The 23508-nt window shown below is 37.6% G+C and overlaps 2 protein-coding genes across 2 annotated transcripts; one reads left to right on the top strand and one right to left on the bottom strand.

The window, feature by feature from the left end:
- Positions 1–183: 183 nt before the first annotated feature.
- On the bottom strand, positions 184–2820 carry LOC139122969 (carbohydrate sulfotransferase 3-like). Its single transcript, XM_070688893.1, has one exon. It carries the CDS (start codon positions 2629–2631, stop codon positions 1504–1506), a length of 1128 nt encoding a protein of 375 aa, XP_070544994.1. The 5' UTR covers positions 2632–2820; the 3' UTR covers positions 184–1503.
- A 5121-nt stretch (positions 2821–7941) lies between these two features.
- On the top strand, positions 7942–22663 carry LOC139122972 (uncharacterized). Its single transcript, XM_070688896.1, has 3 exons — positions 7942–8649; positions 17643–17872; positions 20677–22663. The coding sequence occupies exons 1-3, from the start codon at positions 8077–8079 to the stop codon at positions 20849–20851; spliced, it is 978 nt and encodes a 325-aa protein (XP_070544997.1). The 5' UTR covers positions 7942–8076; the 3' UTR covers positions 20852–22663.
- The last annotated feature ends 845 nt before the right edge of the window (positions 22664–23508 follow it).

The following is a 23508-nucleotide window of genomic DNA, read 5'->3' as shown; positions in this document are numbered from 1 at the left end:
GGTTACTGAATTGTATTTTTCTGACTTCGAGTTTTCTTCTCATCAGTGGATAAACTGTAACATAGAGTTTGTCACTTATTAGTCGATAGATAGATTTTCATATTTATTTTTCACTCAGTGGATCTGTGTCCATCTTCTACATGTGTGTTCCATTACTTGTCCTCACCACCAAGCCTTACAAATACAACTATTTATTATCATATTTTTAGCTTGCACATAAGGCTGAACATTTACACAGTGATGCAATCATCAAACCTACAGGTTTAACCATTCATAGCAAGCAAGCACCTGTAGTGTGGTATAGGATTCCCTAATTTATTTTTGTGTTTTGTATGTTAGCATTATAATATCTATGCATGTACCAGTTTTACACTTTTGAATTATAAAGCAATTTTCAATGATAATGCCACAAACAATATTATAATAATTGTCTTTGGCACATACTAACCAACAGTTATATTTGCAGAATGTAATAACATCAGTAAGTGGCGATACAAGATGCTCACAATGGCAGTCACCCTTGTTGACATTATCAAATACATGATTTTATTATAAAGAACTATTCTCAGTCTATATCAATGCTAACAGACAGCAAAATTTTCGTTTTTTAGTCAAGCTATTTAGATTTAGCTCCTAGCGTTTTAAATTTGAACATTTAGAGTTCAGGATGAGAGCAGTCTATCCAGCAATTAAATAGAATATCGTCCAATTTTTAGAAAATCATAGTTTTAGATTTCTTATTATGCATGTAAGTGCAAGAGTCTATGCGGGTTCAAATTTCATGGACATGTGTATATGCATTTACATGTACTGGTACCATGAATATTTGAATGGTTCTTTTAATATAACAAAGTCGCAACAGGGACTCATAGGCTGCATTCCATCTGTTGTGGTTTGATCAGAACCATTTCTCAGGCAATCCTGCAGTAATGTCTTTCAACCTTGTAAAAGGATGTATTTTCACCAATTAATCTTGCCTTTGGTGATGTGAGCTCCCTTTCCATTTCAATTTTTCATCAGCCAAACATAGCAATTAGGTTTAAAGATATTATTCAATGTACATGTCTGTCTTTGGTGATACGCATAATATAATATATGGATTGACTTGATTAAAATTGACGAACCTTGCTCTGTACACTGAAGAAACTATGAAACCAAACGACGGATGTTTTAGAATATCCAATTACTAATTTGCATATTCAACGACCTTCTCTAATTACAGAAATATATCTGGATAGGCTTTATCAAAGTTGACAAAACGTGCTATGTACATTGAAGATACTTCTGAAAAACAGCCGCTTTCACTTGACCGACAGTTTATCATCTGTTATCAGGAATTCTTTATTATATGCGTTCTTGTATAGTCGTCTATGCAATCGAAAAGTACACCTCACGTTTTAGCATCAGCAGTGTAATTTCAATGTCTTCACAAATACTGGTAGCAGACATACAATCATCTTAACTGTCCTATTTATAAATCAAAACAACCATTTGTCTACTGCATCAAAAAAGATCCCCATGTGTAAGATTTTCTTCATTCTGGATTAAAGTGTAATTGAATGCTTGCATGTATTTCCTGCAGACTTTCTCACTTTGGATGGCCTTCACCAGGTCAAACGTCACTTTCTTTCGCCACTGTGTCACGACTTCTATTGCGTTTCTTAAGAGCGAAAAGTTACTACTTTGATATGATCTATTGGTGTTGGCTTCTTGCGCTTGCATTGGTTTGGCTTGAGTGTGTTCATCAATCCAATCAAGAGTATCATTATGGAGCTTGATGTCCAAGAAATCGTATATCACCCTGGCGTAGGTCTTCGGAGCAAGAGCGATGTTTTCAAAACGTAAAATGAGTAAATTCTTTCTCCATGGCGAGAAGATACCATCAGCCGATTTCAAGAGAAAGTTCCTTAGACTATGATCACAGTAATGTATCAGCACAGACTTCATTTGTTCATCCAAATCATTTTCTCTCAGGATCACATTTGTCCATTCGTTATTGTCCTTCCACATACTTTTGTGGAGTCGAATTAAACTTGACATCATTGCACGTGGATCTCGTACAATATTGATTACTTTCAAATCAATACCAGGATCTTGCATCAGGGGGATAAAGTCTCTGATATCGATGTTGCGTATAACTTTAGTGGCCGTATGGTTGGCCTCTCGACAACAGTGTGCTGCGATCGTCGCATTCAACTTCGGACAACCTCTTGTAGACTTCTTCCAGCGAAAATACTCACGCAAATATTCGTTTGCAAAATCACAGCGGTAAATTTGAGCCAACAGTTCAATGCCACCAGTTGACATTTCCCGCTGAAAAGTATATTTCTTGAAACCTTGCAAAGGTTCAAATAAATAAAATATTTCAGGATTTGTCTCGAAAAACTCACCAACGAAAGAAGAACCAGTTCTCGCTCCAGCCATCACAAGTATATTGCTGCGTAATTTCTTCGATGGCGTTTTTGCTGATTTGTTATTTGAGTTCTCTTCGTCAATCATCGTTTTCTTTTGATGCAGGGTCTCGGCCATACTTTGCACAATTTTGGTTGGCTGTGGCGAAGTCAAGAAGAGCAATACGGCGATACCGACCAGAAGAAGGATATACCAGAGGTGACGATTCAGCTTGTGCATGGCAGAAAGATAGCTCGATGGCAAGGTGATTCAAACAAAAAGAAGTCGAATCGATGGATAAAATTACGATATCTCCGATCGTTTTGCTCTCATAACAGTGTGCTTTTCTATAATAGATCAGCATACGCTGCTGTAAAGATCTTGGGCAAGTGCACAGATCAGCAGTGCTTTTCTCGATCTCCACGAGTGATCTGGCAGCGGGCACTATCGCCGCCCGCAATGTAAAGTGACAGCGGGCGCAATTTGTATTGAAAGTTTTCACTCACATAAGGAACTGGACAGAAATTACAGAGGTGGGGGTATTCGGGGGGATCGCTATTTTTCGTGCAAGCATCTTTGAAAGGTCATGAAATTTCACACATGCCTTTTGGGGAGGGTCATCAATTTTTGTCCAACTATTGCAACGATAAGAAGGCAAGATGTGGTCGATACAGTGCTTCAACGAAAAATATCGAATCATAATTCAAACTATGAACAGTTTTCCCCTACAAAACAAGCTATATCTGTACATTTACATTGCAAAGGTCACATACAAGTTTATTCTTTCTCACTGTCATTGGTCGGACTGTGTGGCCCTCGCCTGCCATAGTTAGCCTGGGTCCATGAGCTAGCAATGCTTCTGGGTTTCACATGGCAATACTGTAGACGGTACAGCAGTGAGCAGCAGAGATTTTAAAGCACATAACAAATAAGATGCTTTTAAAAGGTCTAACGATAGCTATGCAACATAGGATAGAATGGTTGGATTATGAGAAATGTGTGTAAGTTTTAAACCATGGTTTGGATGATAGTTTTTACATCATGAGTTGCCGGCGACAACTTTAGACTTGGGGTCAGGAAACAGTTTCAGTTTTAATCTGCATCGAATTTGAAGTTCTGTTTGCTATAAAATAGCTGTGCCAATAACTCCGCATACAGTATAGGACCATACCACGTGCATAGCTATAGCAGCTCTACTGTGCCGTGTGCAATAGTCAAACTTTGAACAGATGAAACTCAGTCTAGTGCGGGGAATGTTTAATGCACTTTTTGAAACCATACTCGCAACGCTATTACACGTAGAGTTGTTTGATAAACTATGTAAATATTGCTGGTTTTCAGACGAAGGAGACCGAATGCCCAGAAAAAATATCCATTGATCAATCATAATCTAAATCATATGTCAAATTTAAAAAATTTCAGTTTACATTATTTTCTGTTTTTACTAGTTAGGTAGAATGTACCTCTAGGGCAGACATTCAGTCTCTCAAATTTTTGCAATACGTTTTTGGTCTATCATTTGTTTGGGCCAATTTTGAAGCTCATGGATTAAGAAAACCTTTGAAAGTCGAAAATTATATTTTTCTCCACACTGTAGAATCAAACATTGTGTCGTTGGCAATGTTGGAGTCGGTAAATTATCAGATAATTTGTTTATCTAGTACAAAATTCTGCACAGTGCTCCTGATTTTTATACTCTATTTCGAGAAGCGGGTTTCCTTGAGGAAAATTTGGACAGAAGTTAAAGTCTTTCAATTTGAGGCGCAAACTACTTTAAAATCTAAGTCCAGTGCCCCGTGTTTCATCGTTCTGTTTTACTTTCATATATTTTGATAACGCTTGAATGGTAATGTTAGAATACAAATATGAGAGTCAGAAGGAATCATTGACTACGTAGTTGCGTGTTTGCAAAACATTGAGATGTTGTACCTCTGAGTTGAAGACAACAAAAGGCTGGAAATGCAATTCTGTATCATATTGCCATGAAAGTTACTATGGTAAAACAGTCACTTTATGACTTTGGCCTTAAAGTTGGTGAAAATGTATAAAATAATTATAAATACATACATGCGGTAAATAACATAGTTGAAACATGAAGATGTGTGTTTGTTTGAAATAAAGCAATAAATAAAGCATAAAATGTGAAATGAAAGCCAGAATTGTACGCATGCTCACACTCAGCAAGAAACACTGCCTTGTCAAATGAATTCGAATGTGTTTTGTCAGCGGGGGAGAGTGTTAGTCCAGGCATAGTGTGCATGCTGTTCTGGCTTTCATTTTACATTCTATGCATGTTTCTATGTAAAAACACTCGAGATTACAATCACTTTTTCAAAAGCGGATGTTTGGCTGCCCCGGAAATTCGTATTAATGTACATAAAATGTGTAAGCCGTTCGATTGCTTCACAAATGACGTTGATATGCGTCTATTTTAATCGTCTCGTGAATCTCTTATAGGCCATATTTTGACTTCAGGGCTGATTTGTATTTTCCATATTCATTTTAAAAATCTTAGACTTCTAAGCCCTTCCCTACAGGAAGCCACATTGTCATAACTCTCCCAACTTTGATACAAAAATTCCCTCACTTCACGAATTCCGAGTTGTCAGCAGCGCCCTCTAGTGACGGACTGCGCGTTGTTGGGATGAAGTTGCCAGATCATATTTTTTTTTATTTTCTGAAATGCTTGTTTTTAACACTGTGTTGGTAAGATATATTATTTCACATTAGAAAAGTTTGATACTTGAATTTATGACACCAGTCTGAACTTATGATGGTTTCATTTCAGCTGCAGCTGTGATTCCAGCTAGGGTCCCAAATAATGGCATTGCAATATTAATTTGAAAGTCTTGAATGACAGAGGTGATTAACACTAACGCCTTGAAAAGAAAGTTGTAAACATGTTTGTTCAATTTTTTAAACACCTGTCTGCAACACGCATTCTACCTTAAAAAATCATAAGTGCAATGAAGAACGTTTGAATTTAAATTACCTTCCGAAACTGTACTCCCGATGGCTTCAGGAGAACTACATAAAATGCAACATAAATTCCAGCTGAGATGTTCGCAGATTTAGTTATAGTAATCATTTTCAGAATTCGGACTGTCGGTATATGCACGTATAGGACATTATCTAAATGTATTTTAGTACTCACAAAAAACGTAGACATCCTTCTCGCGAAATAATACATAACTATCCGGAAACTGTTTCATCGAATATCAGAAAACGTGATCGATCTGATACTGGAAGTGAGACTTTTTGGAATTTTGCCAGTGAGGGGTTATCTTATAGCTTTTTCGCCTTCCCTTGATATACTTAGTTTTATTTGTTTTGAGACGTGCATTGAAAATAACATTCACGCAATCGAAACTGCATTTAATATTGTAAACTACCACAAGTCTTAATTTTAGACTTCACGTCGTCGTTTCTTAAGCGACAATTATCATTTACAAAAATAATCAACAATTCTGTTCAAGTTCATTTGCTGGGAGTCTTTGAACTTTTTGCCTTTTATCGAAGGGTTGTCTTGCATCATGCCTTTCTGACTTGTCAAACGAATAAACTGTGCGGACACTAAAAGGGACGATCCACAAATACTCGCCCTGTTGCCTTAATAACAGTAATCCTGAGAAACTGTAAAAGAAAGTATATCCTACACGTTAATTATCAGTTGTTGAACAGAAAGCACAGAGTGCAATTGCAAATACAAAGTTCGTTCAAAACGAGCTAACATCGCTACTCATATACAAGTTGTATTTAGCAAAGCAGGAAAACGCCATGAAAAGAAGAATAAGACCAACTCACGGTATAGTTAACTTATTTTTGTTCAACCGCGAACAGTATTGTTATTGCCACCAATGCCTTGCTCAGTCAGCTACCTTTCAGATCTCAACTCAGTATACAATCATTTTCAAACACACCACATGTTAACGCGGTAAAGACACTGCACACATTCCAACAAACATATTCCGCTTCCTCGTTTAACACTGTATAAACAGCCTTGAAAATACTATTAATATGTCATCAGTACCGGTAGTCCGTGACTCGCCGAGAGCCAAAAATAGCCATACGTATACAGGAAGATTTACAAAAGTGCATCAACTGTAGGAGGTACGGTTATTCCGGCGATGCTTACACTCATTTGTCCAGTAATAAAATATTTTCGTACCAAAATACTGTCACTATCACCTTGAAAAGTTGTCAAAGTATTCAGCAAACATAGAATTTTATACATTTCCTGTGAAGTTTGGATATGACGTCACTGATAATTTGCCCTTGGCGTTAAAACATCCAACTGCATTTTGATAGCGTAAATTAATGATGGGAAAAATTATAAAGCCGCTGGAATGAGCTTCGATCTTATCAAGAGATGACTTTCGTTCCTTGACTTCCTAATGAAAATCTAAACACGCAATAAATACTTTATCTTTCCCTGTCCAACTTCGCTGAAAAGGATCGAATTTCGACCCAGATACTTGCTTTCCGGGGGTGACACGCCACGTTCCCGTAAGCTGTATTTTGCAGGGCTCTCATAGAATGAACAAATTGTAAGTGACAAAATCAATCGTTTGAAGTCTGTTTCAGCTTTTTCACCTACGCTTTGGTTCTATCTTTTGCTCACCGCCATAAGCCTTATATTCAATCAAATCTGCATTCGAGCAATCATTACGAAGTTATCAATGAAATCCAGCTTAAGATATATATTCTCGTTAAATATCAGATATTTAGATTCCTAATGATTGAAATTGTGCATTCTTCCGAATTGTGCATTGTGCACACTGTTTTGAAGAAACAGTAACTGTTTTTGCTCATTTTCAAAGACTTTCTCCTTTTCAAAGACATATCGATTTTTATCGTCAATTTCTGACTTACCAAGCAGTATAGTAGGTACCTACCCAGGGCAATGAGCTTAATTTCTCTCTCTGTCCAAGAGGCTATTCTTAACTGTGTCAACATAAGGAATCAACTACTACAAATATATAGACTGCCATATATTTGCATTCATTATCAACTTTTATCACATTCAGACAAAACCAACCTGCATCTTGTCCCAACTCTGATCCTCCAATATCCTTTGTTTTCTGAATTATCAAACTAGGCTGAGAAAGACACACAGTGAGATATATAGACAAATAACTTAACTAGTCACACCTCTATAGCTAACTAGCTAGTTAACCAAGAGCAAGACAGCTTGCTTCAGGCTTATGCTATATAAATTCAGAAAGTTATCACCATATAATCAAGCTCGCTGGCTAGGTAGCTTATCAGACAATTACGAGTTTGGGGTAGCTTGCATGATTGCATCCTAACCATAAATCGATTCTCAATCTAACTGTCAAATCATTGTCATCTTTTTTTCAACAGGTGCGAACTCATTATGAACTATTGAAATGGAGTGGTTTAGCAACAATTTGAAGTTAACGAAATAAATGTCGAAGAAAAGTTCACACGGGTCTATTTCAGGCGGGGGATATCTCTGTGTCGTGATGAGTACAGAAGCAAGATAAATGTTATAAATGGGTTTGGCTTCAAAAATTACACTTATACGGCGTATCGGTTGCCGCTGTTTGTTCTCTGTGTTTAGATATGGTCACAGCTGGTGAATCACACGGTTATTCTCCGACTTCTACTCCCAGCGTTTAGTACCCCTGAGAGCGTCGAGCTGAGCCGATGTCGTCATAAGACATGCAGACCCATTTACACGAGGTCACACGCATTCTGCAGTGTATCAGTGGTGTACATTTCATCCTTAAAATATTTGATTGGCGTATTTTGCATAGGACCTCGGCTTGTATGTTTTCGTGGTTTGCCACCGACTCATATGGAGCTACAATGTGCTTGTTTCTCGTTGTATTGCTCACAATTCTCCTGGCTGCCTACAAAGTGTACACTATGATGACAGAGAATGCGTCCAGCACGGAGAACAACTTGGACGCCGTCTGGAGCAATGTGCAGGAGACGCAACAGCACGTTGTTCATTTCATGTGCTTCGATACCCCTCTGTGGTTTCGGGCATTTCAAATAGGACTCAAAGTGGTCATCGGGCCGTTCTTTCAAAATGACATGAAAAAGTGCATAATTTCGGAGCGGATGAGTGAAGACGATCTCGGGGAGCATTCTCCGTACAAGTATGTCACGAAAAACTTATGGCCAGAGAAGACGCTACCAATCGCCTTTCCAGAAGGACTGCCAACGTCAAGTGATGGCAAACATACAGGAATGTGGCCGTTGAAAATAACACACGCAGGGGCCTTTAAGGTTAGTTTCAGTTCGTGTCGACTACATCATCGATATCGCGTTTCAAATATGAATACATCACGGTCGATTCTGCAAACTTGAAAGGCGTTTCATGTTCGACCAATTCGGGTTATCTGTTATTTTCGCGAGGTCACAGAAAACAGAGATAGCACAAATATGATTATCTAGGGAGTCTGTTCTGATACCATTAAATGGCTATAATATGTAACTTTATTTGGAATTTACGTCAGCCCATGGTATCCTGCGGGCATGAAGTCTACCGTCTAGAGAACTATCTTGCACTGTACAACTATGCCCCGTTTAATACATGCCCAGACAAATAACCGCTGTTTTTCAGACGTGACAGAAATGTGATCAGCACACGAAATATTGAGTGTATTTGCTTTGGATTGGTTGTCTGTTCCAAGTTTTGGTAATTGAAGGAAATATAATTATTTAGATTGAGAGTAAGATGATGGATTCCATTATTTTTAATGCAATTTAATGTCATGCCGCCTCTCTTGAGCCGTAAATCATAAGCTTTATTATGCAGCTTAAGGGTGCGATATTTGCAGCTGGTGGAGATAAGTATGTATTTATCCGATTAAATGTTGTATGCTTAAACTGCCGAAGGAGACAGCATGTATTTCAGCGTTGTGCAATTTGTATAACAAATATATCGCCCTGTTGTGATATTGAATACAAACACTTGATTTAAATTTGTTAAAGGCTTGACTGCTGTGTCCTCTTACGTAATGAGAGATCTGTGTGACTGCATGTCTGGAAAGGTGAGATATTTTACACCGTGGTACCCACAATTCATCTGCAGAAATTGTGCAGACCCATGCGGTGCGCCACTTGGCCTCGCAGTGAATAGGGGCGGAAATTTATTGAGTGGCTAGATTTCCCATTGTGGCACATTAATGATTAAACCATGCGGTAGGCTAACTTCAAACGGTGAGTTCACTGTCTTCCATTGACATCACGCTCTTTGATGAACTTCATTACTTAAAACGAATATAACATGGAATAAACGCAATGAATTAATTTATTATACGTAAGTTATCGTTCTACAAATTTAGAGCTTTCAATGGTCACATCGCGTTAAATTTGTGAAAATGAATTAACAGTGTTTACTCACGCCAAAATTCATAGTATAAAAGATGTTCGCTTATGATAACATTTGACAGGCGACCGATTCCTGGAAACATTTGTAAACACTGCCTCTGATAATTATTCCATAGAAACAATGTAGAAAGTTTCGATTCGGTGTAAGATCCGGATAGTCTTTCCGCACAATGTTAAAAATATAACCCGGATGCGTGAAAGTTCACTTCACCGGCTTTGTTTCAAGAGGCAAGGCACTTTGCCATATTTTCATTTCATGTGTTCATAAAAAAACAGTGATGTCGGGATAGTTGCATGGTCCGCGGGAAGAAAACAAAAAGCGAAGAACAGAATTGATTTTTATCCATATAAACTTATACTTTATTATTTTATACTGCTCTGTATGCTATTGACGGCGTCCAGTAGCAGATCTTGGTAATTAGTGCGCGAGAGTTCATGCCTTGAAATAGGCCTTAAAATTTAAATTGGCATGATTATATCAAAAGGTTCGACGCTCTCTGAGTGTCGTTTACTCATGAACACAATTGGACGAACTTTGTAGATTTTTGACGAAGGCATTAAATTAATAGAATCAGTTATCGCGATAGACAGATCATTTCTACGATTTCGAAAGCTCTATTAAAACGTGTTTAGAGTGATACATGCGCGATAAAGAAATCTATCTTTGTGTCCGGCGAACACAAAGTATTCTCCAATCATGAGGGAAGTAAAAGCCTAAAACTATTATAGAAATCTGGTTGAATTCAACAAATGCAAAAGGTTAATAATTACCATTTTCACAGTCTAAACACTGTTAAATCATTTAATCCATACCGATGTTTAAGCTCTTTTTCATGACAAAATCCACAATAGAAAAACAAACATTTTTTATTGAATTCATTATGTGAAAATTTGCCTAGTGTTTTAAGGATTTTAGAAGATGCGATGTTTCTCAATATTACAATTACAGAAAGCGTCGATAGCCATAATTATTATATAGGTCAATTCATAATGGCTTGTTCACTTTTATAGCCAGTGTTGTAGATTTCAGTTCCGTAATACACACATTTTCAGTCATAAAAGGGTGGCCTTTGTGAAATGGAATTTTGTTCTGTTCTGACTGATGGTGATATCAGAGTTTCATGACGTCATGATTTTATTCAAATATTCAATGGTAGATTTTTTTCAATGATAGTTTTTTAATTAACGAGTAAGGTATTGGGTCAAAAGGATGAAAGTCATAGTTTAGAGTTGTTCACAAGAAAGGCAAATGTGCTTCTTTCGAAGGAGAGTTTGTGTTAAAAGTTGAAGTGTATTAATACTAAAAGTACAAGCTCATCATCAACTTGAAGACCCAGAACGAGGCCCACAAGAAGTAGAACCGAACATAGCGAGTTATGCTGTCTTGGTTATGTCAATTTGAAAATAACAACAACTTTATTTTATTCAAGGGAGGGGAGATAACGACATCTTGTGAGACAACTTGGTATGTATTTAGGGAATGAATCCATAGGTTGGGAAATTGATGTATGGGAAGGAATAAGAAATTCATGGGTGATGAAAGTGATGGATGGGGAAAAGGGAGGAATGTCATCGCTTCTATTTACATCATTTTGCTATTCTTATCATTATCAATGGCGTTAAGGTTAGCTTGAGTGTTAGGGTTAGCTACAGACAGTTTCTTGCTTCTCACATACTTCATTTATCGTATGCGTAGCATGGCAGTGAAATAAAACATATAACATTTTGCGGCCAACTTGTGAAGTTGGATTTTCAATAACTGTTACAAGAGGAATTCCTCGGGTAATGCAATCACGAAGACCCAGGGCTCCTCGACCATGTACTGAGTCTAATTTTCCGACAATTTAGCGAAGATATATGTGGAATGTCTTCACGGTGACATTGCTATCTCCATGTCAGCGAAGTCATTGACGTCATTACTGAAAGCAGTGTGATGCTGCCAGCACGGAGGTCAAAGTCCAATCTTAGCTTTATGACCCGAGGGCTGCCAGGAGGGGCGAACTATCTGGCATGCAGGCGTAATATATGTCTGGTAAAATGTTTTCCGTTTGGTTTTGGTTCCCTTTTACACCGAGATACGTATCATTAAACAATATCACGAGATCTTTTAAGGTAAAATGCGCCGGGGACAGATATTTGGACTGAGTCTCTCAAACTTTTTCAATTCTTTTCTGATCTACCTCTTGTGGGGGTTCATTTTAAAGCTCTTTGAGTAAAAAAACTTTCACCGCTTTAATGTTTTGAAAATATAAAATTTTATTTTTCTCCATAGATTTACACTGAGTTACACAGGGATGGTGGCCATTTTGAATTTCAAATATCAGTAAATCTTGAGTAATTTGTTTCTCTAGTATTAAAATTTGCAAGGTGACTCTCGATTTTTATTCTTGATTTTCAAAGTGAATGGTCGAAAGATTCCTTTTGGAAATTTTGAGCGAAAGTTTAAGTCTTTTACTTTCGAGGCGCATACTACCTTAAAGTACTAGTTAATATTTCATAGTGTTGTCTGAGACATCCAGAACACACACACACACACATTATCAGGGTCAAAACTCAGTTTCCTATGCCTGTCAGTGGCAAAACGTCGATAAAAATTTTACAAAACCTGGGTTCAAAAGGTTCATGTGAATAAACACAGGGTATGTAATCGTAATATTCTCGTACATTGCTCTGGGATTTATTGTAATCCTGGACAAACGTTGTGGAATTACGATTTAATCCACATTTATTATGATTTCTGACAACCTAGCAGTACGATTATAGCAATTAAGGCCCTAGCTACCATACACGCGAACCAACAAACTCCAATTTTATTTACCACACCTGTTAATTTAAATCGGAAAATCAAAGTTTTCAGGTCACGTGGTGTGTAATGATTGTTTCTCTGTGAACCGCAGGATGTCGCAGTAGTTAGCACAGCTGTGCTGAAGATTCTCTTCAGATCAGATATACCCATGGCAGAGCTTCATGTGCCGTACATGAACTACCTCTGGACCATTAATATTTCCATGACAACAACCTGATTTTTTTTCCAATACTCGACCAGTCTTTCTGCTGACGATGATGTTCCAGATATGAACTGAGATAAGGTTTAATAGACGGGTAAACATGACAATCTTGGATGTACATGTTTCAGCTTGAATTTGTCAAACTGTAATTTCGTCACAGATGTACAAATTATGAAAACAAAAATTTAAAGTCTTCAGACGGGAGAGATGCCTCTCAAGGTTAAATGCACCATACATCTTCAATCACTATATTGCTTATCAATTCACAAGTCTGTAGGGTGTTGTCCTTTTAGCTATTTCAGGAATTTTACCAATATCAGTAAACTGCCTGACTTCCGTTCCACGTGTGTGTAACACACTGATATAATTTAATGGTAGAGGGTACAGCGGAGCTATTTAAAGGCTCTTTTGAAATTCGGCCATTTTTCTGTTATTATTGTCATTACGTTACGAAACTAAAATCGAAAATTTAGGTTGATAATTAAAATGTTCACATTCTTGTTCGGATAGTTAACATGTCAGTGTCTTTCCAGTCAATCGACGTCCCCTCTGAGAAAGGACACTCACTAAATGGTGGTGGCAGAATGAAATTTCAAAACCGTACATCGATATGGAGTATGGCATCTTCTTAATGTAGGAAACAATGAGAATAATAGCCGATGAGATAGATAGCGCATAACCGTACTGTTCTAAATCAATAAATTGGATTAAGTGACGTCAATGGTATTTGAACTAGCTGACAGGTCATCATGTTTACATATATCGAATGATGTGGGTTCCGTATCAAATTTGTCCAGAAATATCTTTTTATGAGTTGCCTGCATACGCTTAAGACTGCTGCAGTTGTTATTTTACAACTTCCTTCGGCAAATGTGCATTTTTAAGAAACCGGTTTCCGTTGTAAAAGAGAAATCTGTCTTCGGAAATCAGCTGAAAATGAGGTACTTAAATTACTCTAAGAAGAGCCAACATATTCAAGTGTAAAATATAATTATGTAATAAAATATGCTGGGATTTTCTTTCTTGGAAGTAACTATTAGAATTATGAAGGAATTACGTTGTTGAATGTTGTCAACATGTTGTCACCATTTTAAAGTATAGGTTTAGAATTCGAAAAATTTTCATGTCTTTCTGAACACTTGCTTATTAACACATGATCGCCATCCAGCTTCGATCTGTTGTGCACGTGCCTACCTTATATTTAAAAGTAGCCGGGTAAATTAAGAAAGTAGCCGGGTGGACTGCGAGGGAGCGAAGCGACCGAGCGGCGAGTGAGCGTAGCGAACGAGGAGGGGGGACAGCGCGAGAGGGGGGGTCCCCCTCTCGCAAGGCGAAAAATGAAATTTTGGAGTGGAAATGGTGTTCTCTGGTGGCATCTGAGGTGACATTTAGCTGAGACTGAAACAGTACTTTTGTTGTGTGTCTTAGACGTGGCTCACATACAAAAAATCAAACAAACATGATTTTTGTTTTGTTTGTATTATTTATGCCACACTTATGGTTTTATTTGCAGTGAAGATGCAACATTTAATCTTAAATCACCCGCTGTCTGCTCATTTCATTGCTCATTTCCCATTCTTCATTACCACATAGTAGTTTCCCCAAAACCATCAAACTCATTCTATTCTAATCAAAACAAATTCGCTTTTGTTAAGAAAAACATCGGTAAGATAATTCACTGTTACAGTGTTCGCATTTACGAAAAAAAAATGCGTATATAGAAAACTCATAACAATGGAAAAATGCGTAGAGTCGATCAATGCGTAATAATATTACGCATTGGATTCAGGCTAGCGATAGTTTCTGAAACTTATGACACAAAGTGAGTGATTGACAGAAATGTTGCAACAAATTAAATGCAAACCGCGCACGATCATCGCGTCTCGCTGTCCCCAAATTTGATCAAAGCAGATATGCAGCATGGCGTCGGAAGGAAACAACTCTATTTTCTTTCAAATTTGCTCCATGAGTCCGTGAAAAAAACGATTCAGAGGGTCCATCGAAATACACTATCGGGCAACCCAACACGGAGAACATGGAGAGGCGCAGTGAAATTGAACCCATGCCGGAATCCACGACGTATTGTCCAACAGGGGATCAGCGCCACGGTGAAGCCGTGAGCCGTGACGATGATGCGCCGGTCGGCAACGGTCGGCAACACACATGCCTGTGACCGTGGATTCTAGTACGTAAAAATTAATCAATGAAAAAAATACCCATTCAAATAAACAGTTGCTTCTAAAAAAATCATGCGTCGGTATTGCTCTGAGAATAACTTGACTTGTTGAGAAGATCATCATACTCGTAGTGATCGTGACGTTGGCAGCCAGTCTCATGAACTTCGAATCGTCGATCAAAATCACATCTTTTCGGCGCTTTTTTCTCACAAATTCAGCGAAATTGAAGTTTTTCATACATAAACTAAATATATTTTTGGAATTAAGTATACCTTTCGAACGGGCTTTCTTCGGGAAAAAATATTCCATCGGCAAGGTGCCAGTGGTCGACGCCACATTTCTTTTTGACGCCATCGCTAAAAATCATGGCCTAAGATGACCTTCATACTTCTCAAACCAATTACACTGCTCGTAACAAAGACAACACCATAGGCGCGTCCATCAGCCAATCACACTATTTAACAAATAAAAGATCGGGCTCAAAAAGCCACAAACGGGCATTTAGAAACTGTTTTATGTTTGTGCAGTTCCATGCGGGGAAAGGGGTCGCGAAACTGCTAATCGTACGTGTGCCGGCTAACAGCTGGCAGTGCAATCCCGAAATTACAGGTCTATAAAAATAATCTAATGACGTTAAAAGTAGCCGGGAAAAAATGCAAAACAGCCGGGTTATTTACCCGGCACCCGGCTTCTAAGGACAACACTGACTGTTGTGCACGTGCCTACCTTGCTATAGTTATGAGATAGGGGCCAGTTCCTCACTCAAACTTAAACGCATTGTAACTTAAATTGTTGCTTCTTTACGTAAACAGACAAAGTCTATTTTGACAGTTTTAATTTTTTCAAATATCGACTTCAATGTTCAGTTTCCAGGCGTATGCGCTGAAGTTTCCAAAAGAAATTTTAAAATCGACAAAGTTTCGTAAAATCTCAAAGTTTACAAAATCCTGTCACGTGAGTGACGCCGTTCATATCTATAGTGACCATGTGACGTACTGTTACTTGTGAAAAGCTTTCAAGCGAAGTCACGCGTCGGTCTTTTCTTCACTAAAGTTATGGTATACTGTTTACACGCAGAGTTTTTCCAGATTTGATTTAAACCTATAAGCCTGTGACACTTGACTTCGACGACGCCATTGTTCTTTCTATCAACATGATATGTTCCAAATGTGTAAAATTTGCCAGTAATGGTGGTATTTTGCATCATCAGAATGTCCTTTGCTTTAGATTTGGTTAAGCTCTATGCATTCTTAGCAGTGAACTCGAAAATAATATCGAAAAACTTGCATCCAAAATTGACACTTGAAGTGTGACGTTGTGTGTTTGAGAGTGAGAGAGAGATATTTTAGGAATGGATATGCAATGGTCGAAGAGCAACCTAGATATTTATCATCGACTGTACGATTATTTATTACTCGTAATTATTATTTATCAACAATATGTATATATTTTCTCATCAGCTTTTTTTCTGTTTTTGTATGTGTTTTATGTGATATATATATATATATATATATATATATATATATATATATATATATATATATATATATATATTGACAAGACTGTTCAAGAATAGAAAAGTTTAACCGTGAGAATAATGTTGGGAAGCAACTCTTGGTGACCCGATGACCCTTTGCAATCACGATACAGTGGTGTTGAAGTAATCTGGTTGTCATAAGTCTGAATTACCCTAGTAAATTTACAGGTTTCTGCTGAAGATTTACGAAAATGGATTTCGCCAGTTTTAGGTAGTGTGTACTTCAACGTACGCAGAATTTCAAACAAAGTTACTTGTGTTTTATGTGCCATTTATATTTGAAGTTCAGAGTGCCAAGCCTGGAACGATCGCGACCCGTACTTTGATCTAGTCAGAAATGTCTGAAATCTACGTGTTAAGTATGCGCAAAGTGATATCGTAGAACTAAAAAGTTGAACGCACTGTGAAAAATGAAACCATCAGTCACACCATATGCTTAGATATGTTCAGCAAGAATGGACATTGTCGGCCATATTGAGCTTGTAATTACATCCCATTCGGAGCTATCCTAATCTCTTACACGCATTTTAGAGTCATGGCTTTTCAATCTGGAGACTTACAGGGATTTTGAATCCATCTTCAGGGAAAAGTACATGATTGTCTGTGTGCTAATGTTCATTCAATTTCAAAAAAAAATAATTATTATTACTGATGTGATGTGCCTGCGTCCACTGGCCTTGAATCCGTTAACACCCACTAGCTATAATCCGTATAACATTTTCTGTGTAGATAAAGTTTGCAATGGTTTATCTCCGTATCTTTCTGAATGTTCTAGCTATTGCAGTAGAAAAATGTGTACAGCTCCTTACATACCGTTGAAACAATTATACGATGCAACGCATACAGAGGCTTTGCAAATTGAAATACGAATTTCAAAAACTTTGCAATACACAAATTAAGAAAATCTGAGTTTCATATCTAAGTTTCATATTAGTACCTTTTGGAGAGAGGGGCGAGATGGGAGAGACATATAAAGCTGGGAAGAAAAACGGACATGCGCAGAAAAATATACCGACAGGGAAAAAACAAACAGAGAGGGGTATAATGCTACTGTAAGAGCGATAAAGCGAGAATCAAAGAAAGACTTCATTACAAGTAGCACTTTTCATACACCACGATAAAAACTTTCCTCATTGATCTTTTAATATTTCGTTATCTCCTTAGGTTTATTCCTGCGATTTTACCTGCAGTATGCCAAGTCTAGGTACCGGCACGTCGCCTTTCACAATGACCAACACAGAAAAGTACATCATTTTCTTTAAGAAGGACAATAAATTTGCCAGATTACTCGGCGACAGAGTGAAAAGTGTTGTTGCCGAGTTTGTGCACCACGAATCTTTCCAGGGATACATTATTTACAGAATATTGGAAGCATCAGGAAAACCCTTGGAAAAGTAAGTATATGTGATAGTTGTTTGTGGCTTTGGAAACATGATTTACAGAAAAAATAAAAAGTCCATCGTATTCATTCTTATCGTGGACGTCCTTCAAGTTTAACCATTACAGGTAAAAGTCACACTGCTTTGCTAAATCTTTTCAAATTATGTGCCAAGACTTAGGCAGTTTTCATAATCATGTATTAGCCAAATAATCAACTGCATAATGGCGAAAAACTGAGAAAAATGTAGGTAATAAAAATTTACCAGACGTTTTGAAAGAGTGTATTTCAGACGTATCTCAAATAAGTTGTCATTGTTTTCTTGATTTCGATTCGTAGGGAGCGTTTAAAAAATTAAATACAAAATCAGAGATCATAAACACGACTGTCTGAATTAGAAATGAAATGGTAGGTTTCTATCAGCTCACAAAATCTAGAATATGTATTGGTGATTCAGTCGAATGTGTTTGGAAATACAGCTCTAAAATGTCAATATTAACAGATTAAGTTTCAAACACGGGAAGAGTTTAGAGGCATATGGCTCGGGCTGTTTATTTTCAATCTTAAGTTTATGATTCGAATGTTTATTTACAATGAATTTAAATCGAGTAAGATTACCGCCTCTTCTGTGTAAACAAAATTTAGCACTTTAAAGGAGAAACCAGTCTATATCTCTGTTGTTTCTGAAGATTACAACAAGTTCGGTCACCACTTCCACAACATTGAGTTGCCGTCTTGTATAGGGAAAACCCATTCTGTAGATGGGAGACTGTCAAGGAATACCAGAAGACGTGGGCGGTCATTTGAAAACCTCTGGACCCCAAAGTGGACAATTAAAGTACAAAAACGGCATCAATAATCGATTCGATGATGCCTCCCAGGTCGAAGTCACAGCTTTGATGCAGGGCAACACGATAGTGTTTAGGGTTGCCCCGATCAATTGATGATGATTTGGCACAAATTTGCATGAGATCGTACGCCAAGAGCCAGCTGGGCTGGTAGGAATTATCTCCTGTTTAGTAGGCTTTGTAATTTCTGAAATCTAAATCTGATAAATTAATAATGTTTGTGATCAAATACTGACCGCGAGAATTTTGTTGACTAGGATGAATTGCAATTTTATTCCGAGTAAGATAATTATATATGACATTGAGATATTTTTGTAATCCTCATCAGACTGGGCAAGTCTGATCACCCAGATGGAAACGACTGACCCAGGGTCATTAAAACACTAAGCCGCTGTAATGGTAAATATCCATGTCGACTTCTCACAAGCTATGCGACACCAATACCTGCATACAACAGCTGAAACATCATCGACCTCGGTATAGTTTATGAGAGACGGGAGATGAATGCCTACAAGATGAACTCACTTGAACTCACCGCCTGAAATTTACGAACATGAGTCGGCGACTTATATTGACTATGTGATAGTGGCCACAACATGCTGACATACACTCTAGTACTTTTTGATAAAACAAAGCCATATATATTTGGGAATTTACGTGATATGATGTCTCTAAAAGGTATATCTATGGGACGTGAAACCAGTTCATAAGATGCAGATACGTGTTAAATCGTTCTAAACGACGTGTAACACTGAACGCTCTCAAAGACACCCCTCCCCCACCTCCCACCTCCCCGCGCCTTTGAAAAGTGACATCACTCAAAGACTTCAAACATGCAATCGCTAAGTATTGGCCTGGGGTTTTTGATTTGAGGATTTCTTCGAATTCCTGTCTTTGCAATACTGCATTAGGTGAAAATTAGGTATAACAATGACTAGCCTATGAATCGGACATGTAATCGATTTAAATGAATCTTAATTTCGATGACAAGTCAAACGTGTCCTGTGTACTGATAGATCTGTTATGTTACTGAAAAATCCCAGGACGGTTATTTATTTGGCGACCTTGTTAATTACTTGTACTTATTTCCGCTTTTTTCTAGCTGACAAAAAGGGTGGCAATCACTCTTCTTTTGCTCTCAAGTACCCTTTTACAAGACGGTATAAAGTCGATCAGATGTCAAGCCGTTCAATTGATATCTTGTGAAATCTTAGCGCTATTTGCAAATTCGATCCTGGCTTCTTTCCGGAAGAGTTGGCTTTTACAGACGATTATTGCTATCGATCATAAACCCTGACATAAATACTTGAATGATCCGCGAAGCACCCAGACAGTTTCGGTCGTTTGCGTTTTTAGTGTACGACTAGTCGACTGAACATGTATCACACCTGCATGTAATGCTTAGTAAATGCATAGAAACTCCGAAAAAGCTGTATTTTATCTGACTGTCTATTTTTTATGTCATTACAAGTAATCTCTTCAAGTATCACTTTGTAAAAATGAGAGTTTAATAGCCGAACGTCTAGCGCCGGATTTGTGCAACCTGGCGACAGTTGCGTGAGAGAGAGAGAGAGTGAGAGAGAGAGAGAGAGAGAGAGAGAGAGAGAGAGAGAGAGAGAGAGAGAGAGAGAGAGAGAGAGAGAGAGAGAGAGAGAGAGAGAGAGGGGAGGGTGTGTAGGCTTATTCAATACACAGACTATAGCTACTTTCAAGTCGCATCATGAAAATAAGGTAAAAAACCGGGCTACTTTTAGAGTAATTCCTTTCTCTTCCGACAGATTGCTATGGTTAACTGTTCGATAGAGGGCGATGTTGCTCATTCTAGAGGATAAGTTTTCAGGGTAGATGTGAATACATATTACTATTAACGATAGGTTGTTTTGTGTCATACGATCTCATTTTCGTGTTACCTTTGGTAAGATCAAATTTTATGTCTACTTTCTAAATAAGGGTTTTTTCAATTTTCATTTAGGTACTGTGAATGGGTCCTAGAAATGTATTTCTCTGAGGGCGGTCTGCAGCCGACTACAATCCACATGGGGCATATAGCAGCAGAGTTGGATAATGACGGCTATGAAGTTACCTATGCTGGTTATAAAGACGTGTTATATCTTCCAAACCAAACAGCAAACAACAAAGACAAATAAACAAATTGCTTTAAGATGCTTTAACAAATGGCAATTTTTTATATATTGTGAATTGAGCTGAACGTTTGACAGGGAAAGAGAATTCAGAAGAAGAGGCTATTTCGGACCTTAATGTTGCTAGGAGACAAGCCCCAAGATGTAGAATGTCATCGCTCGATGCTTTTTCAATCTTCATTATTTTAGAGACACAGCTATGACGTCATCCTCTTATAATAACGGTATCTCCGAAACTACTAAAGGATAAAAAATAAAAAAGAACAAAAAAGGGTAAAGTTATGTGATTACGCAAATATGAAAACAAACTGAAGAACATTCAGTTTGTCCCGTTCACATAAACAAGAAAGGAAAACGACACCAAGGCAAGCCAAAAAGACAGTCACGTTCGGTTTTCAAGTCTTAATCAAATCCACTTTGCGCTTTTTCTCGACAGAAGTAAACGAAGACTTACAACACTTTTTAATGCGACGTTTAAATAATTATGCTGCGGGAAAGGTCTAAATGTTTACAAATGAAAGTAAATAAAATGGAATGCCAGGATTGGGAAATGAAAAGCAAGCAAATATTATGTACTTTGACTCAAAGTATAAGATGGAACAGACCTGTTTCATTTCTGTCTGATCAATCCTGCTAATATACAGGCTTTGATTTCTACAGATATTGAGAGGATCTCACTGTGTATACCATGCACTAGGCAATGAAATGTCTATGAGTTGCAATCTAAATTGCGATGTTGTTCAGTCTCTCAAGTATAACATGCTTGTGTAAGATCCACAGGACTCGTCAACACTAGGAACAGTATGGAAGATGTTCCAACCCTTGAGGCATACTTCTCATTTTCTTTCGTTTTCATGACGTCCACACTGGCTCTAGATGGCCTACATAGAGAGACGTGACAGCTGAGACTACAAGACAGCCTCGTATACGTAGCTTGAGTATGTTCAAGAATTGATCTTGCAATTGGCTCAAACTCCAATTCGACACAGCATTTTGTAGTAAGAAGACACATAAAACAGACTTCATGACAATAAATGTCTCGTGTAAGTCACTATTTTACAAAGTTCAAAGCCTGAAGATTCGGAAATGTCTTCCAGTCAAAGTGGAAAAAGAAACGAATTTGTTAATTAACCGCATAAACTGTGGAAAGTTGCTCGTCTTTTATATGATAGAAGCCTGGCATTAACATTTACCGAAGAAAATATGGGAAAATCGCACAGACTTTTTTAAATTTTATAAGTTTGTAAGATATGAATCTGAACTGAAATAAATTTTTCGATTTGACTTTAAGCGCGATTTCGTTTTGAAGCTGATTGACAATTTTCTCTAAAAGAACAAAATAATTATATAATAGAACTTATTAACTGTATTTCGTTGTTTCGCCTGACTTTGAATGAAATAAATTAACGTTTTACTTAGTATCGTTTTCAAGCTTTGAATCAGATAGTTGTATGGTTTCTGCGTTTGGACATGCAGTGTAGATTTACTGTGTTCTCTTTTTCTAACTTTTACACCTGCCCTTCACTCAGAAGTAGCCATCGGTTTTAGTTGTTTTCACCAGGAATTCGCGCATATGCGTACATGTAGGTTTACAGTAACAACTAGACATTGTCGTTTAATGGGATGGATTGCAACCTCTACCATGATTGATCAAACCAGTTTTTGCTTGGTAACTGGAGAAATCCTTTAATAATTATTGAAATGTATCAATGACAAAATGAATTTAGAAAAGATTGGATGAAACTCGAGTTTGTTGACTTGGCTAGACAAGTAAAGTTACAACTCAATTCTGAATTTCATTAAAAGTATTGTTTGGCATCTATTGAGTCTGTGTTCTTTTATATGACGAAGAGTACGTTTATCTGCATCAGAGGAAAGGTCTAATAGACCTAATACACACCTATGGTATCACACATATGTATCGCCCACAGCGATTGGTGTTCATGGTCCAAGAAGGTTCGCTTACTGGGCACTCATTGGCTGGACCCTTTCGGTCTTAATACCATGTTATATTCAGTTCATGGCACTGTGATTGGCTGCCTTATGTCCCTGTATTAGCCTCGTTCTGTAATGTTCACTGACTCAAGGTCACAGGTGACAATGACAGGTGGTCAATCTCTGAAAATACCCAATACGTAAATTTCCTTCGTCATATCAATTTTTAAAAATCATTATCCAATATTTTCAAACATATTTAGGCACAAGTTTTCCTACCTTTTTTGAAACTTTTTATAAGCCTTTCAACAAAATGATATAAAAGTTTTACAAAATTGTTATCTCTATTTATTAACAAAGACCATTTCCTGGTATATTTAAAATATAAAATGAAAAATACAGGAACACAAATCCTACGTTTTCTGTATATTCCACGGGTATTTATCATAGGAGGAGCTTCTACAAGACTTCATGAACCAAGTTCTGTTGATACAAAACAGAATGAATCATGGTATATCGCAAGTGTTGTGATGCAGGTGCAGATATCCTCAATGACAGATTACTACAAGGGTATCTGCTATAAAGTGAGCATAACTTGAATACGAATTGGACCTGAGAGAAAGGCTCCAGCCAACCAGTGCGCTGTAAGCAGAGCTTTTGCGACCACAAACACCAATCACTGTGACCGTATACCGGTACATATATTTTCATCGTGTAGGATAAATCGT

The sequence above is a fragment of the Ptychodera flava genome, chromosome 22 (genome assembly GCF_041260155.1).
Source record: "Ptychodera flava strain L36383 chromosome 22, AS_Pfla_20210202, whole genome shotgun sequence".
Taxonomy (NCBI): Eukaryota; Metazoa; Hemichordata; class Enteropneusta; family Ptychoderidae; genus Ptychodera; species Ptychodera flava.
Note: the sequence above shows the minus strand (reverse complement) of the source record. Positions and strands in the feature narration are given on the sequence as shown.

What these genes read in the sequence shown, in the direction of transcription:
- LOC139122969 (XM_070688893.1), bottom strand. Translation starts at nt 2,631, where the DNA reads ATGCACAAGCTGAATCGTCACCTCTGGTATATCCTTCTTCTGGTCGGT.
- LOC139122972 (XM_070688896.1), top strand. Translation starts at nt 8,077, where the DNA reads ATGCAGACCCATTTACACGAGGTCACACGCATTCTGCAGTGTATCAGT. An exon ending in CACACGCAGGGGCCTTTAAG is followed by an intron (nt 8,650 to 17,642) that starts GTTAGTTTCAGT and finishes TTATCTCCTTAG; the next exon opens with GTTTATTCCTGCGATTTTAC. An exon ending in TCAGGAAAACCCTTGGAAAA is followed by an intron (nt 17,873 to 20,676) that starts GTAAGTATATGT and finishes ATTTTCATTTAG; the next exon opens with GTACTGTGAATGGGTCCTAG.